The 18,092-nt window shown below is 43.9% G+C and overlaps 1 protein-coding gene across 17 annotated transcripts in view; it reads left to right on the forward strand.

Annotated features, from left to right (window-relative positions):
• The window catches only part of LOC113160594 (protocadherin gamma-C5-like), a 228,525-nt gene that overhangs the window by 207,411 nt on the left and 3,022 nt on the right, over positions 1-18,092 (forward strand). For 12 of the 17 annotated variants that reach the window (XM_026357930.1, XM_026357931.1, XM_026357934.2 and 9 more), the window contains exons 2-3: positions 14,104-14,162; positions 17,297-17,394. In XM_026357930.1, coding sequence (XP_026213715.1) covers positions 14,104-14,162; positions 17,297-17,394 — 157 coding nt within the window. Of the gene's footprint in view, positions 1-336; positions 3,076-3,773; positions 6,485-7,347; positions 10,072-14,103; positions 14,163-17,296; positions 17,395-18,092 lie in introns of those variants that run through there. The other 5 variants (XM_026357922.1, XM_026357918.1, XM_026357919.1 and 2 more) reach the window with 5 other exon arrangements.

An 18,092-nucleotide genomic window follows, 5' to 3' on the forward strand; every position in this document is an offset into this window, starting at 1 on the left:
TTTATTGTGATCCTGTACATCGCACTTTATTTTTATACAAGGCAAACACTGTGCATTTATTAACACGTTTAATCCGATATTGTTTATACTTTTTACAGCATATTTTCATAATTTATGGTAAATTATCGAAAATATGTATTTTTGAATGAGGGTGTTAAGGTTGGTAATTTATTGATATCTATGGTTCGTTTGCAGAAGTGGATTTGGATGTTTTAACATTCGCACATCAAAATTATAATCAGCTGAATTGTATTTAATAAATTTTCCGCACATAGGTATTGCACCATTCTCACTTGTTATATTGTCAAAATGCTCTGCCGCCTTGGGGGTCTGCTGTGTGGGGAGAGTAACCTGTCTGTGATTGGACAGAAAAGATGGATGCTGTGAACCAATAGCATACAGAACTGTACAAAGAGATCTACTCCATCCCCCCATTCACTCTGAGCACGGCAAACCTCACGGTGCTTAGAGCTGAAGAGGAGATGCGCTTAGTCAAAGACGACTGGAATATATATTTTATTACCAATTATTTAAGGAATGTCCATTCTGGTGATGGCTTTGAATCGTGGATTATGTTGATGAATATCTTTATGGGAAATTACATATTCTAACGGATCGGGAATGACAAAGAGAATGGGATACCGAGACTGGAGGTGGCTGGCGCTTTGGTGGCATCATTTCTTTCTCTTGTGGATTACAATAGACGGACAGACTCGCTACAGCATCCCAGAGGAACTAAAACAAGGCTCTGTGGTAGGAAATCTAGCCAAAGATCTGGGTTTAGGACTATCAGACATTTATGACCGTAATCTGCGTGTCGCCTCTGAGGCTGGTGAGCAGTATTTCAGTGTGGATGCGGGGAAGGGCGAGCTGGTGGTGAATGACAGAATAGACAGAGAGGCTTTATGTGGACAAAGCGCCAGCTGTGTGTTGCCTTTGCAAGTTTTAACCGAGAATCCACTTCAGTTGCACCGAATAGAAGTAGAAATAAAGGACATAAATGACAATTTGCCCATTTTTTCAACAGAGGAGCGATCTTTAAAGATAGCAGAATCTACTGCCACAGGCATCCGCTTCCCTTTAGAAACAGCTCAGGATCTGGATGTTGGTAGTAATTCCGTAAAATCTTATACTCTGAGTAAAGATGAGTGTTTTAGTTTAAGGATTAAAGAGCTGCCTGATAATAGAAAGGTCCCGGAGCTAGTTCTAGAGAAATCACTAGATAGAGAGAAACAAAGTGTACATCAGTTACTACTGACAGCATTAGACGGAGGTAATCCGGTGAAAAGTGGAACTACAAGTATCGTAGTCAGTGTGCTCGACATTAATGACAATATTCCTGTTTTCACGAAGCCGTTGTATGGTGTAACTGTACATGAGAATAGTGTAAATGGTTCTGTAATTGTCAAGGTTGAAGCCACAGACGCAGATGAGGGTGTTAATGGGCAGATTGAATATGCATTTTCTGAGCACACACCTCACTCTGTTTTGTCCATTTTTCATTTACATGCCGGTACAGGTGAGATTTCTTTAGTGGGGCCGTTAGATTATGAAAACAAGGCAGTACACGAACTAGATATTACTGCAAAAGATAAAGGCGTTCCCGAAATGGAGGGTCACTGTCGTGTGCAGGTGATGGTTACAGATGTTAATGATAATGCACCAGAAATAGTTCTTACTTCAAATCCAAGTCCAGTACGCGAGGACGCACCAAAAGGGACAGTAGTAGCTTTACTTAGAGCACGAGACCTGGACTCCGGTGATAACGCAAAAGTGACATTAAAACTCCCAAAGGGGTCTCCCTTCAGTCTAAAACCTTCATTTTCTAATAATTATGCACTAGTTACAACTGGTCCACTGGACCGAGAGAGGTTCTCAGAGTATAACATTGAAATAACAGCGACAGATTCAGGTTCTCCTCCTCTGTCCAGTAAGAAAACGATTCCTGTCAGCATCACTGATGTGAATGATAACCCTCCTGTATTCACCCAGCCCTCCTATAATGTCTATTTAAAAGAGAACGGTGTACCAGGCTCTATACTGTACTCGGTATCAGCGTCTGACCTGGACTTTGGTGAAAACGCTAAAATCTCTTATTCTATACTGGACTCGAAAGTCCAGGACGTGTCTGTGTCCTCGTATGTTTACATTAACTCCGATAACGGCAGCATCTACAGCATGCACTCGTTTGACTATGAGAAAGTGAAGGTGTTTCAGATTCAGGTTCAGGCAAAGGATCAGGGCTCTCCGTCTCTCAGCAGCAACGCCACTGTCCATGTTTTCATCCTGGACCAGAACGACAATGCCCCCGCTGTTATCTACCCCTCCTCCGCTGCCCTGGGCTCCCTCTCTCATCAGAGGATGCCCCGCTCCGCTAAAGCGGGTCACCTGGTCACTAAGGTGACGGCCGTGGACGCTGACTCGGGCCATAACGCCTGGATCTCCTACAGACTGGCGGAGGCCACAGACGCGTCTCTGTTCACTGTCAACCTGTACACAGGGGAGGTGAGGACTAAACGCGCTGTGTCCGAGCAGGACGACTCCTCTCAGAGGCTGCTTATAGAGATCAAGGACGACGGGGAACCGGTCCAGTCCTCCACCGTCACGGTGTCCATCCTGCTGGAGGACGGCCTCCATGAGCCCATCTTAGACCTGCGACAGAAATCGTCCGAGCCCAGCAGGAAAAATGGGAGAATCACCCTGTATTTGATTGTGTCTCTGGCCTCGGTGTCCGTGCTGTCTCTGCTGACTTTTCTCATCTTAGCAGTTAAATGCATCAGGAACAGCAGAAGCAGCGGTAGTTGCTGCATGAGACGCAGCGACTGTGATGATTACAAGAACCCCAACAGAAACCTGCAGATTCAGCTCAACACTGACGGTCCTATAAAGTACGTGGAGGTCCTGGGAGGAGACATGTTGTCTCAGAGTCAGTCGTTCAGGTCCTGTATGTCCCCCATGTCAGAGTACAGTGATTTCACTTTGATTAAGCCCAGCAGCACCACAGACTTTAAGGAGGTGATCAGTGTCCTGGATGCGTCTTTACCCGACAGCACCTGGACCTTTGAGAGCCAGCAGGTGAGCAAAGAGTAAAATAAAGAATAAAATATGCTGATTTATATTTATTATGGTTGTTTAAGCTACAGTGACCGCAAAGAAATGAAAATGACTGCTCTCACTGTAAAAAAAAAAACCTCTAGCGATTCTGGATATTTTTAATTTAATTTTTTTGTCAGTATATTAAAAATGAAAATATGATTCTGTTAATTCTATACATTATTTACAAATTATGATTATAACGATTCAGTTTATTTGGCACCTTTTATGACATCTTTCATCCTTTGACCTGAGGAGGGTGTTTAAGTTGAAAATGGAGCTGAGCGTTTCAGCACCACAGACATGGACAGCGACTCTTGTCTATGAGACACTTTGTTGTTGTTGATTTACTCAAGGAGTAAAACTGGAAACACGTGAACATTTAATAACCACACTTCAGCGTTTTTCACTTATTACATGTACTGGGACGATTAACTGCATTCAAAATGTAACCAGAGGACAATTTAGCCTGGTTTTAGTAAAATCGAAGTTGTTCAACAATAAATTTATTATATGATTTACAGACATGAATAAAATTTTGTTTACAATGATATAAAGCAACGACAGAAAACGTTAAAGGAGTTCATTCGTTTTTTACCTTCAGTGTAAAATGGTTAGTGTGTCTTTAACGATGCTGCTCAGAGTCGCTCTCATTGGATGTGAGAGATGGATGCTGTGCACCAATAGCATTTAGAACTGTACAAAGAGATCTACTCCATCCCCCATGCAGCTTCAGCACCAAAACCACAAAGCTCGGAGTGAAGGGAGAGTAGGTAAATGGTTCATATTCTGTGGATATATCGTTTGATTTTAATTCTCGCATTCACACTGAACATGCGTCTTTTTTATGGATTACGTCTCGCTGCTGGAATATGGAATTTGAGTTTATGTCATTTGGTCCTGGGAATTGGAAATGATGTGTTTTACTGAATTAGGGATGACAAAGAGAATGGGATACCGAGACTGGAGGTGGCTGGCTCTTTGGTGGCATCATTTCTTTCTCTTGTGGATTACAATAGACGGACAGACTCGCTACAGCATCCCAGAGGAACTAAAACAAGGCTCTGTGGTAGGAAATCTAGCCAAAGATCTGGGTTTAGGACTATCAGACATTTATGACCGTAAGCTGCGTGTCGCCTCTGAGGCTGGTGAGCAGTATTTCAGTGTGGATGCGGGGAAGGGCGAGCTGGTGGTGAATGACAGAATAGACAGAGAGGCTTTATGTGGACAAAGCATCAGCTGTGTTCTACCTCTGCAGGTGGTGATTGAGGATCCGCTACAGTTACATCGAATTGAGGTTGAAATACGAGATATTAATGACAACTCGCCAAACTTCATTTCAAATGAATTGTCTTTAAAAATAGCAGAATCAGCAGCTGTTGGCACGCGTTTTCCTTTGGAGAGTGCAACGGACCCGGATGTGGGAAGCAATTCACTCAAATCATACACTCTGAGTAAAAACGACTGTTGTTCTCTTAAAATTAAAGAGATCGAGGGTGGTAAGCCCGTTCCTGAACTCGTTTTAGAAAAACCTTTAGATCGAGAGAAGAAAGCTGTTCATAAAATATTACTAACTGCACTCGACGGGGGAAATCCTGTAAGATCCGGAACCTCCCAAATAACAATAAATGTGCTTGATATAAATGACAATTTCCCAGTATTTGAAAAAAATGTTTACAAAGTAACCCTGGGTGAAAGAAGTGTAAAGGGAACTGTCGTTATCAAGCCCAAAGCTACAGATGCAGACGAAGGGTTAAATGGTGAAATTCAGTTTTCATTTGGTTCTCGGACACCAGATTCAGTATTGTCAATGTTCGATATTAACCCACTGACCGGGGAAATCACTCTGAAGGGAGAGTTAGACTATGAAACCACCAAATCCTATGACATCGATGTAAATGCAAAAGATAACGGCAGTCCTGAAATGGAGGGTCACTGTCGTGTGCAGGTTGATATCACTGACTTCAATGACAACGCTCCAGACATTGTCCTCACTTCTCAACCAAAGCCCGTGCGTGAAGACGCACCAAGTGGCACAGTGGTGGCTTTGATCAGTGCACGAGACCTCGACTCTGCTGACAACGCTAAAGTTGCATTACAGGTCACCAGTGGCCCTCCTTTCAATTTAAAGCCTTCATTTTCTAATAATTATGCACTAGTTACCACTGGTCCACTGGACCGAGAGACTTTCTCAGAGTATAACATTGAGATAACAGCGACAGATTCAGGTTCTCCTCCTCTGTCCAGTAAGAAAACGATTCCTGTCAGCATCACTGATGTGAATGATAACCCTCCTGTATTCACCCAGCCCTCCTATAATGTCTATTTAAAAGAGAACGGTGTACCAGGCTCTATACTGTACTCGGTATCAGCGTCTGACCTGGACTTTGGTGAAAACGCTAAAATCTCTTATTCTATACTGGACTCGAAAGTCCAGGACGTGTCTGTGTCCTCGTATGTTTACATTAACTCCGATAACGGCAGCATCTACAGCATGCACTCGTTTGACTATGAGAAAGTGAAGGTGTTTCAGATTCAGGTTCAGGCAAAGGATCAGGGCTCTCCGTCTCTCAGCAGCAACGCCACTGTCCATGTTTTCATCCTGGACCAGAACGACAATGCCCCCGCTGTTATCTACCCCTCCTCCGCTGCCCTGGGCTCCCTCTCTCATCAGAGGATGCCCCGCTCCGCTAAAGCGGGTCACCTGGTCACTAAGGTGACGGCCGTGGACGCTGACTCGGGCCATAACGCCTGGATCTCCTACAGACTGGCGGAGGCCACAGACGCGTCTCTGTTCACTGTCAACCTGTACACAGGGGAGGTGAGGACTAAACGCGCTGTGTCCGAGCAGGACGACTCCTCTCAGAGGCTGCTTATAGAGATCAAGGACGACGGGGAGCCGGTCCAGTCCTCCACCGTCACGGTGTCCATCCTGCTGGAGGACGGCCTCCATGAGCCCATCTTAGACCTGCGACAGAAATCGTCCGAGCCCAGCAGGAAAAATGGGAGAATCACCCTGTATTTGATTGTGTCTGTGGCCTCGGTGTCCGTGCTGTCTCTGCTGACTTTTCTCATCTTAGCAGTTAAATGCATCAGGAACAGCAGAAGCAGCGGTAGTTGCTGCATGAGACGCAGCGACTGTGATGATTACAAGAACCCCAACAGAAACCTGCAGATTCAGCTCAACACTGACGGACCTATAAAGTACGTGGAGGTCCTGGGAGGAGACATGTTGTCTCAGAGTCAGTCGTTCAGGTCCTGTATGTCCCCCATGTCAGAGTACAGTGATTTCACTTTGATTAAGCCCAGCAGCACCACAGACTTTAAGGAGGTGATCAGTGTCCTGGATGCGTCTTTACCCGACAGCACCTGGACCTTTGAGAGCCAGCAGGTGAGCAGAAAGTCACATGGTATTGTGTGAAATAGTTTCTGTAAAAGTGGACTGAACAGAAGTAATCTGGGGTTTGTTTTGCTTTCTTTTTAGATTCAGATTTTCCTTCTGTACTTTTTTGTTGACTATGGTTAAACATAGAAGTACAGAAGTGTATATTATTCAATTTTATCATTTAAAATAATGAAAGAGTTTATACATTACACTAATTACACTAAGTCCTTAATGTTGTTAACGTTTCATCAGTATTCTGACAGTTTTAATAAAGTACAGTACATTGTTTCGTAATGTTTTCAATCAGCTACTTTCTTCTCATCTTGCTGTTCAGTTCGAGCTGCGTAATTAAGATTTTCAACTTGGTCTTCATCTGCTTGTAAGTTTTATAGTTTGTATACATTTATATGGATATATATTTATATCGCTCTTTCTATATATAAAATTGTCAATATCTGCTTAACTGAATAACGCCTCTCTAAATGTAGGCTTGGTAGAAAAGGAAAACCAGTTTGGAAACAACGCCCCCCGGCGGATACTTGTAGCACTGCTATAAATGACAGCTGCTGTGTTTTGTGTTTTAACTATGAGGAGCTCTGAATGAGAGCACGTGACTAATTATTTCCAATAGTTCACCACCACGATAACATCTGTCCTCCATATATTTCATTGTGTACTTTAAAACAGCATCTTACACAGTCATAGCAGTTCCCTCTGTCAAGCAGCTTCATTATCATCCTAAAAGTTTCACATTAGAATGAAGTTGATATTTGTCTGTGAGTGAAGTCACTGGAAAGTTTTCAGTGTGAGTGAGAGAGCTGGGTGACAGCGCTGGTCCAGCCCTGTCTTCCAATGGGAGTGAAGGCCTGTGTGTCCTCTCCCCGCCCCTGAGAGGAGTGAGGCAGAGGAGACAGAGCAGAGAGTTTCAGGGGAGAAGGAAAATACTTTGGGTTTTCGTTTTCTTTTCATAGTCGATCGCCATGATTACTTCAAAACTTCCCATCGCTCTGTTTTTGAAGCGGAAATGTTTATCACCGAGCCTGGTAACCTGGTTTTAATACTGCTATGGATACGTTACGGTGAAACAAGAGGTTAGAAACTTTCCCAATCCCCGATCCTCGGAGCGCAGCACAATGGACTCGAGGCAGAGAAAGCGCTCCCGAGGAGGGAGGCTGTGGAGAATCTGGTTTTATCTGACGTGCCTCTCTTGTGCGTCCGCTCAGCTCAGCTATTCCGTATCTGAGGAACTAAATCCGGGATCTGTCGTTGGGAATATCGCAAAAGATTTAAGTCTCACAGCTCAGCGGATCGTTCAGAGGAGCTTGAGGCTGGTGTCGGAATCCACAACTCAGTACTTTGAGGTAAAGCAGGAGACCGGCGATTTGGTTATTAAACAAAAAATCGACAGGGAACAATTGTGCGAATTAAGTTCAGCGTGTTCACTACACCTTCAAATACTTCTGGAAAATCCTCTAGAGATTCATCGAGTCGTGGTGGACATTGTGGATGTTAACGACAATGCACCTCAGTTTTCAACCAGCAACATTTCTTTAGAGATATCAGAGGCGGCCGCGCCGGGGACAAGGTTCCGCTTGGAGAGCGCGCACGACCCGGACGTGGGTACCAACTCGTTACGCACTTACCATCTAGCAGCAAATGACTTTTTTGTTTTAAAAGTGGAAACTAAAAGTGACGGCAGCAAGTTTCCTGAGCTAGTGGTTGATAAACCTCTGGACAGAGAGACGCAGGCCTCGTTTCGCCTGCTGCTCACTGCTGTAGATGGGGGTCAGTCAGAGAAATCTGGCTCAACACTCCTACTCATTAAAATCCTGGATGTAAATGACAACGCGCCCGTCTTTGACGAGCCGGTAAAGAAAGTTAGACTATTAGAAAATGTTGCACGGGGCACTTTAGTGACGAAATTGAACGCGACTGACGCGGATTCGGGCAATAACGGAGACATCTCTTTCCTGTTTAGCAAATACACACCAGAACGAGTTCTCAAGCTTTTCAGTGTGGATTCTAAAAGCGGGGAGATCCACGTGAAGGGGGATGTGGATTATGAGAAAGCCACTGCATACCACATCACGGTGCAGGCCAGAGATGGTGGATCTCCAGCTATGGAGGGCTCATGTAATGTCATAGTAGACATCATTGATGTGAATGACAACGCACCAGAAGTGACACTAACATCACTGACTAGTCCAATCAGAGAAGACTCTGCACCAGATACCGTGATAGCTCTCATAAGTGCACGGGACCTGGACTCTGGTGTGAATGGGGAGGTTACATTAACTGTCCAACCAGGTTTGCCATTCAAACTTAATTCAGCTTTTGGCAAACACTACAGTCTCATCACTGCTGGTAACCTGGACCGCGAGACTGTCCCAGAGTACACCGTGGTCATCAAGGCCACTGATGCTGGTACACCTCGCCTTTCATCACAAACAACCTTTGTGGTGAAGCTTTCAGATGTAAATGATAATGCCCCTGTATTCTCTCAGCCTTCATATTCTGTGGACATCCCAGAGAACAATGCTCCCAGTGCACCCATTGCTTCTGTGTCAGCCACAGACCCAGACCTTGGTGACAATGCTCGCATCTCCTACTCCATCCTTCCTAGCATGGTGCAGGGTTCACCCATTTCTTCTTATGTCTACATTAACCCAGAGAGTGGACACATCTACAGCATGCGCTCTCTGGATCATGAACAGCTTAATGCTTTCCGTGTTGAGGTGCAGGCCCGGGATGCAGGGGCGCCTCCACGGACAGCAAACGTCACTGTGCATGTCTTTGTAGTGGACGTGAATGACAATGCACCAGTGATTGTACACCCCTCCTACCCAAAAGAAACACGACTACAGCTCACTGTGCCCCCATCTGCTGGCCCAGGGCACCTCATAAATAAACTTGTGGGGGTGGATGCAGATAGTGGGCACAATGCATGGTTGTTTTACTCCATTGCCCCTGGACCAAATGCTGGCATGTTCCGTATTGGAGCTCACACCGGGGAGCTCCGGACAGCTCACAAATGGGCTGAAGAGGAAGGGGGCTCAGCTTATGACATCATGGTCATCATCCAGGATAATGGTGAACCACCAAAGTCCTGTTCTGTGAACATTACAGTGACTGTGGATGAGAAGGTCACAGTAAACAATGCTCCAACAAACCCACGCCACACATCCTTTTACCAGCGCACTGGGATGTCGGACATCACTCTGTACCTCATCATCTCTCTAGCCTGTGTATCAGCTGTGTCCTTTATTACCTTTGTCGTACTCATGGTACGATGCCTAAGGCACCGTGGCCCAGGGCTGGGGGGCTCTGACTGCTGCTACAGTCGCCACAGGACCAGCCGCTACCATCAGAGGACCAGCAAGGACCTGCACCTGCAGCTCAACACTGATGGGCCAATACGATATATGGAGGTTGTGGGAGGCCCCCAGGATCCACACACACGCACCTACAGACCTTGCTACTCCACCATATCTAGCCGAAGTGACTTTGTATTTATGAAGACACCCATGCTGAGTCACAACAACACACTCAACATGACACTCAGCAGGAAGCACCTTATGAACTCAGCCAGTGAGGTGAGGGTTTAAATGGAAGAGAAAGCACTATTGGAAATGCTGGGATAAGACCAATGCAGGTTTCAGTACGGATGATTTGTTGGTTTTGAAGATGCACAACTATCTAAAATATTTGCGTTTCTGATATTGTAATCGTGTGTGTGTATGGAAGAGTTTGACAACATAGGTTTGATACTTTAAAGCCCAGATTTTCTCAGTCACATAGTTTCGCAAACCTCTGGTTATTTTAGCATGTGGATTCCTCTCTCTGTGGTAAAAAAGCTCTTAGAGCTTTGTTGTCCTACTAGACAGGTTTTGGCAGTGCACAGCAGCTGAATATTTAATGTGACTCAAGGCTAGGAAACGTAGTTACTATCTCTGACTTCCAGTAACTAACTTGGCAGAGAAGAACTCGCCTTTATGAATATGAAAGATGGAGATGGAGTGAGGCTGGAACAAGGTAGTTGAAGATATCTGAAGAAATGGTAAAGGAAGGGAGAAACATAAGTGCTTCCAACAGATGGGGAGGAGGAGGCAAACAGATGAGAATAGGTCCTGCAGTGTTGGCTCAGTGGAATGGCTGGGAGACAGTGAGGAACAGGATGACAGAAGGAGGATGGAGGGGGAAGAGGAAAGGGCAAAGGAAAGAAAATCGTAAAAGGGGTGGGGGAAGAGTCAAAGAATAAAGCAGTGGCTGAAAAACAGGAATTCAGAGGGTCAGTGGCCTGACCCCCGACTTCCTGTTGTCCTCTGAACCTTTGGTGATTGGTTCCAGGACTCAGCATCACATAAGTGAAGCTGTTCTTGCTGTGTGAGCAACCATTTCTAACTTTCATGTTTAGATCCTCCTTTCCATGTGCTCAGACTGGGGTGTGAAGAAGGGCTGACCAGACAATATTCACATGCACAACAGACACAGACAGCCCATTTAGTGGTACATTGCAAAAGGAGCACTGTCAGCCATTTTCTAACCCTGACTGTGTTCGCCAGGATGATTCATCTTAGTAAAAGTCAAAGTAAAAATGTGTTCTTCTAATCATAGATCCTCAGTCACGTCATGTTGAATATAAAATTGATGGCTGAAGGTCATTGTTGCTGTGGGATTTTAACAATTTATTCTCTACAAAACATGATGTTTACCCTTGTGCCTGTTTAATACATATGAAATTCTCCTGTTTCTCATGACCTAGTCTGTGTTGAATTAGGCTGTCCCTCAGGTCAGCAGGGTACCATCTGTCCCCACACTCTAGTGACACGTGTGCAATGAGGACAACAGAAAAAAAGAGATAGACAGATAGATAAGGGGAAAGGAGAGATAGCTTTACGCACGTGTTCCACAGTGACAGACGGCACAGGCTATAATGGCTTTAGAGCAGCAGCCATCACTGTGGGTGTTTATGTGCTTGTGCGTGATTGTGTGTATAAAGCATCAGGCACGAGAACTCCTCCAGTAGTGTGTAATTTTAGAAGCACCCTGGGGCCTTCCCACTGCCCATCTATGTATCCTGTATTCATGTGTAGCACACTGCTTTGGCAGGCTCTATTCAAATATGTGCTATAAGACAAACGTTTAGGAAGAAATTACATTAAATTTATCAAATTTTTTCTAAGGGTGGTAAAGCAGCACATGCTGTTCAGTGAAGGTTGAGTCATTATATTTGTTTAAGGACGGAGAATATTCAAATCAGGCACAACACATTGTGCTTTGTTCTAGTGTCAGTATCATCCAGCATTTTAGAGATTAAACACTCTGATTTCCACTGGTATAAACAAGTCCTAGCATTAAAGGGCGCTGTCTTTGGAAACGCTTGAGAAGGTGTGAGTCTTGACTGTGTGTGCTGAAGATTATATGATGTGCTCTGTGTGTGCCAAAGACTAACAGAGCATTATCATAAACAGCTTCCTCTTTTCAGCCTGAGCACCAGGTGCAGACTAGCCACAGGTCTTTTTACACCGATACAATTTGTGTGTATGTTAGGAAACTGGATCTTCCACAAAGAAAACCAGGTGTGTGAATGAAACGTGTGCTTGAACTATATTATTTCACCTGTCAGTGGGAAAGAGAATTAATTGTCCATTGTACACCATCATTCGTGTATTGCTTTGAAGTGATTAACTTCAGATTTATTAGCTTAAAACTCACACTTTTACTAGCATTTACTGTAGATCTGACTGTGCTGGTCAGTCCACCTCACACCCTCTGATGTATCCATCTGCTCTTTTAAGATGATCATACTTTAACTGACACTTCAAGGTGCAGTCGCCTAGGATTAAAATCAAGTTGTAATTCACCTGCAGATGCCTAAAATCTCTTTGGTTCAACTTTGACATAAAACATAAAAACAGAATAAGAGTGCTGAAAGCTTCCAGGTTGGTTTGAAAGTCTTTTTGTTAAATGACAGCTGATGCCATTAGAGCTGTAATGTGTCTTTGTCTATCTACAGTGGCCAAATGTGCCCGAGTGGTCTGACTAACCTCTTCTGTCTCTCTTGCCTGCTCTTAAGAAAACATTTGTGCATTTTGAATGCCTCTAACTCATCTTTGATGATAAACCTACTTCAGAGACTTGGTAATAAACAAGCAATCATAGCTCAATTAATTTGAGCTAAAGTCAATTAGATTTTAATCTTTATCATGCTATTAAACCTGGCTCGGGTTGTGTTTTCCCTGGTTGTGATAACCCAAGAACTTTAAATCAGATATTTTGCTTTAGCTATTTGGGGCCCAGTATTCCAGTTCAGAGTTTTCTAACCTTTATTCCACATACCCGCAGTGGGACCTAACCTTGGAAATGAAAGTGTGTGTCTGTGAATGTATGTGTGGTGAGAACGAATCACACAACTGGAATGCAGGGCCTCTCTGTGGATGTTTGGCTCCACTCAGGAGTGATCTTTTTCTGTTCCTACCAGAACGCAGACAGACTTACGGGGCCACACACACATACATACACATATGTCTCAAAGTCCATTTTTAGACTTTCAACATTGACCAGACTCTGCTCCTCTTCTTCTAATTCTTAATCCACTGACAGCTATTTAGCTCAACATTGAATCCATCACAGGTTTGTTCAATAGTTGTATTTTATTATTGCTACAGACCTCTGTCACTCCTTTACCAATCACACTCAATCTCACCCTGTAGTGTCCTTCACAGGTACTTTGTAAACAAAACGATGAACAATCTTTCACTTGTTTTGTCTGCACTGATATTCTGTTTCATTTTCTGCTTCCTTACTCTTTTTGTGCTCACATTAACACCATTCACTGCTGCATTTGTTCCTGGTTTACTTGTACTCTTCCTTTTGTATAGGTATTTTTTTTCTTTATGTTTTCTCTGCTGCTCTCTTGCGTCTTTCCATCATTCCCTCGGGGTGAACAGCTCTTTTAATAATGCAGCACATCATCCTGCTGGCCTCTCTCTCTCTCCTGGGAGCTCTTGTGTCGATTAGGCGGCAGAATCTGGAGCCAAGCCAAGGGTCTATTCACCGCATCACTGCACAACAAGAGAGACTGAGAGAGAGGGAGAGAGCTAGAGAGATGGGAAAAGACATGGTGACATGGTCAGTGAGGTAGTGATGAACAAGAGTGCAGCAGGCTTGAAGATTAATAGAGAGTGGCAGAAACATACAGAGATGAGAGGCTTTCATCGCAGCTAAGCCACCTTTTTAGCTTTATCTAAACTATCTCCATAACAAACAACATTGAAAGGACTCTCTGCATCTCTGCATAGAATAGTTTTTAATGAAAGCCATGTAGATACATGGGAAGCGAACTAATATGTCCCTCAACAAGTGTGTGTGTGTGTGTGTGTGCGTGTGTGTATTCCAGCTCTTGGAACAACATGGATGTCTGAGCATACAGATATTTGTTGCCATCTGTAACTCTTAGCTGAAAATAAGGGAAAAGGTTTTCGAAATCACACGTCCAGACATAAACACCATAACACACTGATGTGTCAGCATAAAAGCAACACGTTACGAACCCAATGGTCGGTCTCTGTCCATTACTGCAAGGAAACATACATTTCATGTTGCATCTTCTGTTCTCTTCACAGCAAAAACCTCCCAACAATGACTGGCGCTTCACACAGGGACAGAGACCCGGACCTAGCGGGTGAGTAAACGGACACACTAACACACACAATCACACACACACGCTGATAAAATGTAGTTATGTCAAGGACATGCTATTATGCTGCACAAGGCAAGCTTATCGTAATGATAGAGAGTGATGAAGGAAGAGGGGTGAAAACAGAGTGGGGGATGTAGCAGCTAGTGCTGCAGCCATTAAGATCTCTGCATCAAGACCATAATGCAGCAGTCTGACCTGAATCTGAATTGAATTAAACGATGGTGCACTTTATTGTTGCGTGTTATTGCTCGCTTCTGCTCAGCTAATTCAGAGTCTTGATTAACATTCCCAAATGAGCATCTTTGCCTCCTTCCACACTGCTTTATAAAATGGCTGCCACAGCTTCCACTCCCCCTCCCCCTCCCCTGCGCTCCTCTCTGCACTCTCTGAGCCTGTGCACCATCACTCAGTACTGCTGATGAGGGACGGTGGCCAGAGCCAGTGGGGGGATGGGGAAGTGTGTTTATCCTTTTAGCTCTCTCTTCATCACACTGGCTGAAATTAAATTCTCATAAATCAGTGGCTTGCCCATTGAATGACAGCAGTTGAATTGTGTTTCTCTATTTCAGCTGTGTCTTTTAGCGAGTGTGTGTGTGTGTTGCTATTTGTTTCTGTTGTGGGGGAAACTGGAGTGTGTGCAGTAATAGTTTAACAACAATGATTTCATAACACTTTCTATGAGTCAAGGCTTCTCTGAAACATACCAGCTGGGGTATAAAGCTCTGCTGAGCCAAGTCAGGAAAATGTTAGACACATACAAGCACAAGTCACCACCATCTCTGGGATTGACATTGATGTTAGTGGTCAAAAAGAAATCCCATCCCATTTTCCCATCTCTGGTATTTGAAATGGATATAACGGACTCGTACACTACATCTCTGTACAAAATGGTTCTTTCAGACTGTATAACTTGTTGTGTTTTTAGTCCCCACATGCCGTACGGTACACACATACGATGGACGCCGAAGAGTGGGACAAGGTACCAATTTAGATGTAGACACTGTATGGTCCCTTTCGGTCCTTAGTGGCTGATCAGTGTTCAGTTTTGTCAAATCAGTGTTTGGTGGGAGACAGATCTGATCAGCTGATAAGGGCAGAGAGTGGCTCCAATCTTTTAGGTAGTGCACCGCAGTTGATTGCTGTGCTGTGTGTAGATGTACTTAACCCATAGCTTCTGTTAGTCTCCCTAAAAGTTTGATGGGGTTTGTTGATCGATGTGCATAGGCCACAATGCCTGCTGTGGCGTAGAAAGGATTGTGACACTTTTGAGTTTGTGTGCAGTGTTTTGTAGATTTGCTATGCCTTGTGTGTGTGCTCTACATATAGTCATTATAGTCTGAGAGCTGTTGTTTTCTCTCCCTGTCTGGAGAGGACTGGCTGACCATACAGTGTTGCCTTTCATGTATGTCTGTGATGGTTGTAGCTCAACATCACCACATGTGGCTTTACGCTGTGATTTATTACCTGGATGATAAGACAGAGACAATAAAAACAACTGTCTCATGATTGATTTCTTTCAAATGCCTGTTAGAGGTTGAAAAGTTCCTCGGTGGAGTAAATGGCACTCCTGAGGTCAACATGCAGATGAGACACATGTCAGCATGTGAACCATGTGAATGGATGGGCATAAATTAAGGTTAAACTTTGTTTCTAGATAGTTTTTGTGCAAAACAACAAGGTGAACCATCCTCAGAGATAAAACATGTCATGCAGAAAATGGAAAAATGATAGTCCTGTCTGGCCAACCGAGGGCATCCCACAGGAAGTGATAATCCTGACCACAGGAAACGCTTAACACAACCACAGGATGTGATAAGTACAGAGAGATGCTAATTTAGCTCAAATGAAGCATTCCCTCCTTATCTGACGTGATGTGAAGGGCCACAAAATGGCTGCCCTGGCTTACTGGCCATGCTCTTACCTAGTCTGTGTCTCACTGGTTGTCTAGCACAGGTCGCTGATGCTTCTCTCCCTCGGTCTCTGGCACTGAAGTGAAAACCACTTCAGAGTTTGGCAACGTAATCTGGCAACCTGCTCTTAAACAGAGTCCAGTTGCTTTGTTAGGATTTCTTTTTTACTTTCATCCCCTCACTGGGTCCTTTACTTTCTCTAAACTCCCTTGAGCGGACCAATTTGTCCAAGGTTTGTTTTTGTTTTTTTGTTGGTTTTAAATAGAAAAGAGATTTCCTCTTTACGTCCCATGTATTTAGAGCATTAACTAAATACAGTCTTCCTTTACTCAGGTATCACTACAGCCTTTAATTGTCAGAAGTAGAACTTACAACCCACATACCTGTGGGTAAATGATCATCCACTAAATGCTCTGTGGCAACAAGTGGCTTGTTTTTACCCCAAACAGTCAAACTAATGGATTTTACACTCATTTCTGTTACTTGTGACTTCTGCAGAAGTGAAGAGACATTTGTTAGTTTTTTCTGTGTACCGGTAGATACAAATCTAAATGTAAAGGTTTATTTTTAGTTTGTGAACAGGACCTGAGCCAGACGTAAAGCACTGTGACCCAGTTGTCAGTTGTAAAGCTTGTGTTGATGTGTCACAAATGTGAGCATGGAAATACGAAGGTGAGCATAAGAGATCACAACTCGGCTTTCTCCTTTGTTGCCCCCACATGCAAATGGCAGACTTTAAATAAACAAGCTTTTGAAGGTGAAGTTTGCCCAGATGGTAATGTTTAGTGCTCACTGAGCGCAGCATGTGTGACTACGCAGACAGCTATTTCCCTTTAAAGCTGGGATCATTAAATAATTCATCAGATTTACTACACAGTGCAGTGCTCATGGTCATACTGGAGACAGTGTGAATGTTGTACAAGGTTTACTTTGTGTGAATGTGCAAACACGCTTGCTACCTGTACCTGCCTTTATGACAGTGTGTTTACGAGTGTGTGTTTGTTTTAGACACACCTTGTTTTGTAAACTATACATCCTCCTTGTTAGCCTTGCTGCGTTTCCTCGGGCTGTGTACTTCACCGTCAGCTGCTTTGCCTTTACATCATAAACCACTGTCAAACCAGTCAGCTAAACACACACATACACACACACACACTGTAGAGGACATTGTGTTATTTACATTTTACTTTCTTACCTACTCCACAGGGCGACTGGAGGACCTGAGGTTGCCATGGGAACAGGCCCTTGGCCTCAGCCCCCTACTGAAGCTGAGCAGCTCCAGGCCCTGATGGCTGCCGCTAACGGTGAGTCCTTTACCTTCTCATCTTTTTTCCTCCTTTCTATTAATTCATCCTCTTTTCTAAACCCACTTCTTTGTGTTTATCAGTTTAGCCAGTGTGTGTGGGCAGTGCTGGTTTATTTAGATTCCTGTTTGGTTGGAGGGCATCTGGCCAGACTCACTCATTGATATAACTCACTCCACATTGATGTTTCCATGTAGTATGGTGCCCTATTACAGTAAGAAAAATTAAATAAGCCTAACCTGGTTTTCGGCACTAATAGTTCATAAAACATGATGTAATATTCTTGAGTCACATCTCACCAACCACACAGTGCTTAAGGTACATATAATCTGTTTTGTCTTTTTGAACACACCCACTAAACATTCACAGTGCTGTGGGAAAGTAACCCTTGGATTGAAAAAGCAGTCGTTCCTCGTTTCTGCTTCTTCTTCACCTCATTTAACATTCTGCGTTGTTGCGAGTGATCCTATCTGGACACACACATCTACAAAAAGTAGCAACAGTACCAGCTGTAGTTATAGATATTTTCTAAATGTAAACTGATGAATGTCTAAACTCTTTGAGATTACACTCTCCAGTCTTCTGCCTTACTTTTTCTTACATTCAGACAGTGAGTGCAGCCACCTCACTTCAGTGTGTTGAATTTGATATGACAGGTACATGTTTGAACTGTACACACTGAACACACAATGTTTTAT

This window comes from Anabas testudineus, chromosome 10 (genome assembly GCF_900324465.2).
Source record: "Anabas testudineus chromosome 10, fAnaTes1.2, whole genome shotgun sequence".
Taxonomy (NCBI): Eukaryota; Metazoa; Chordata; class Actinopteri; order Anabantiformes; family Anabantidae; genus Anabas; species Anabas testudineus.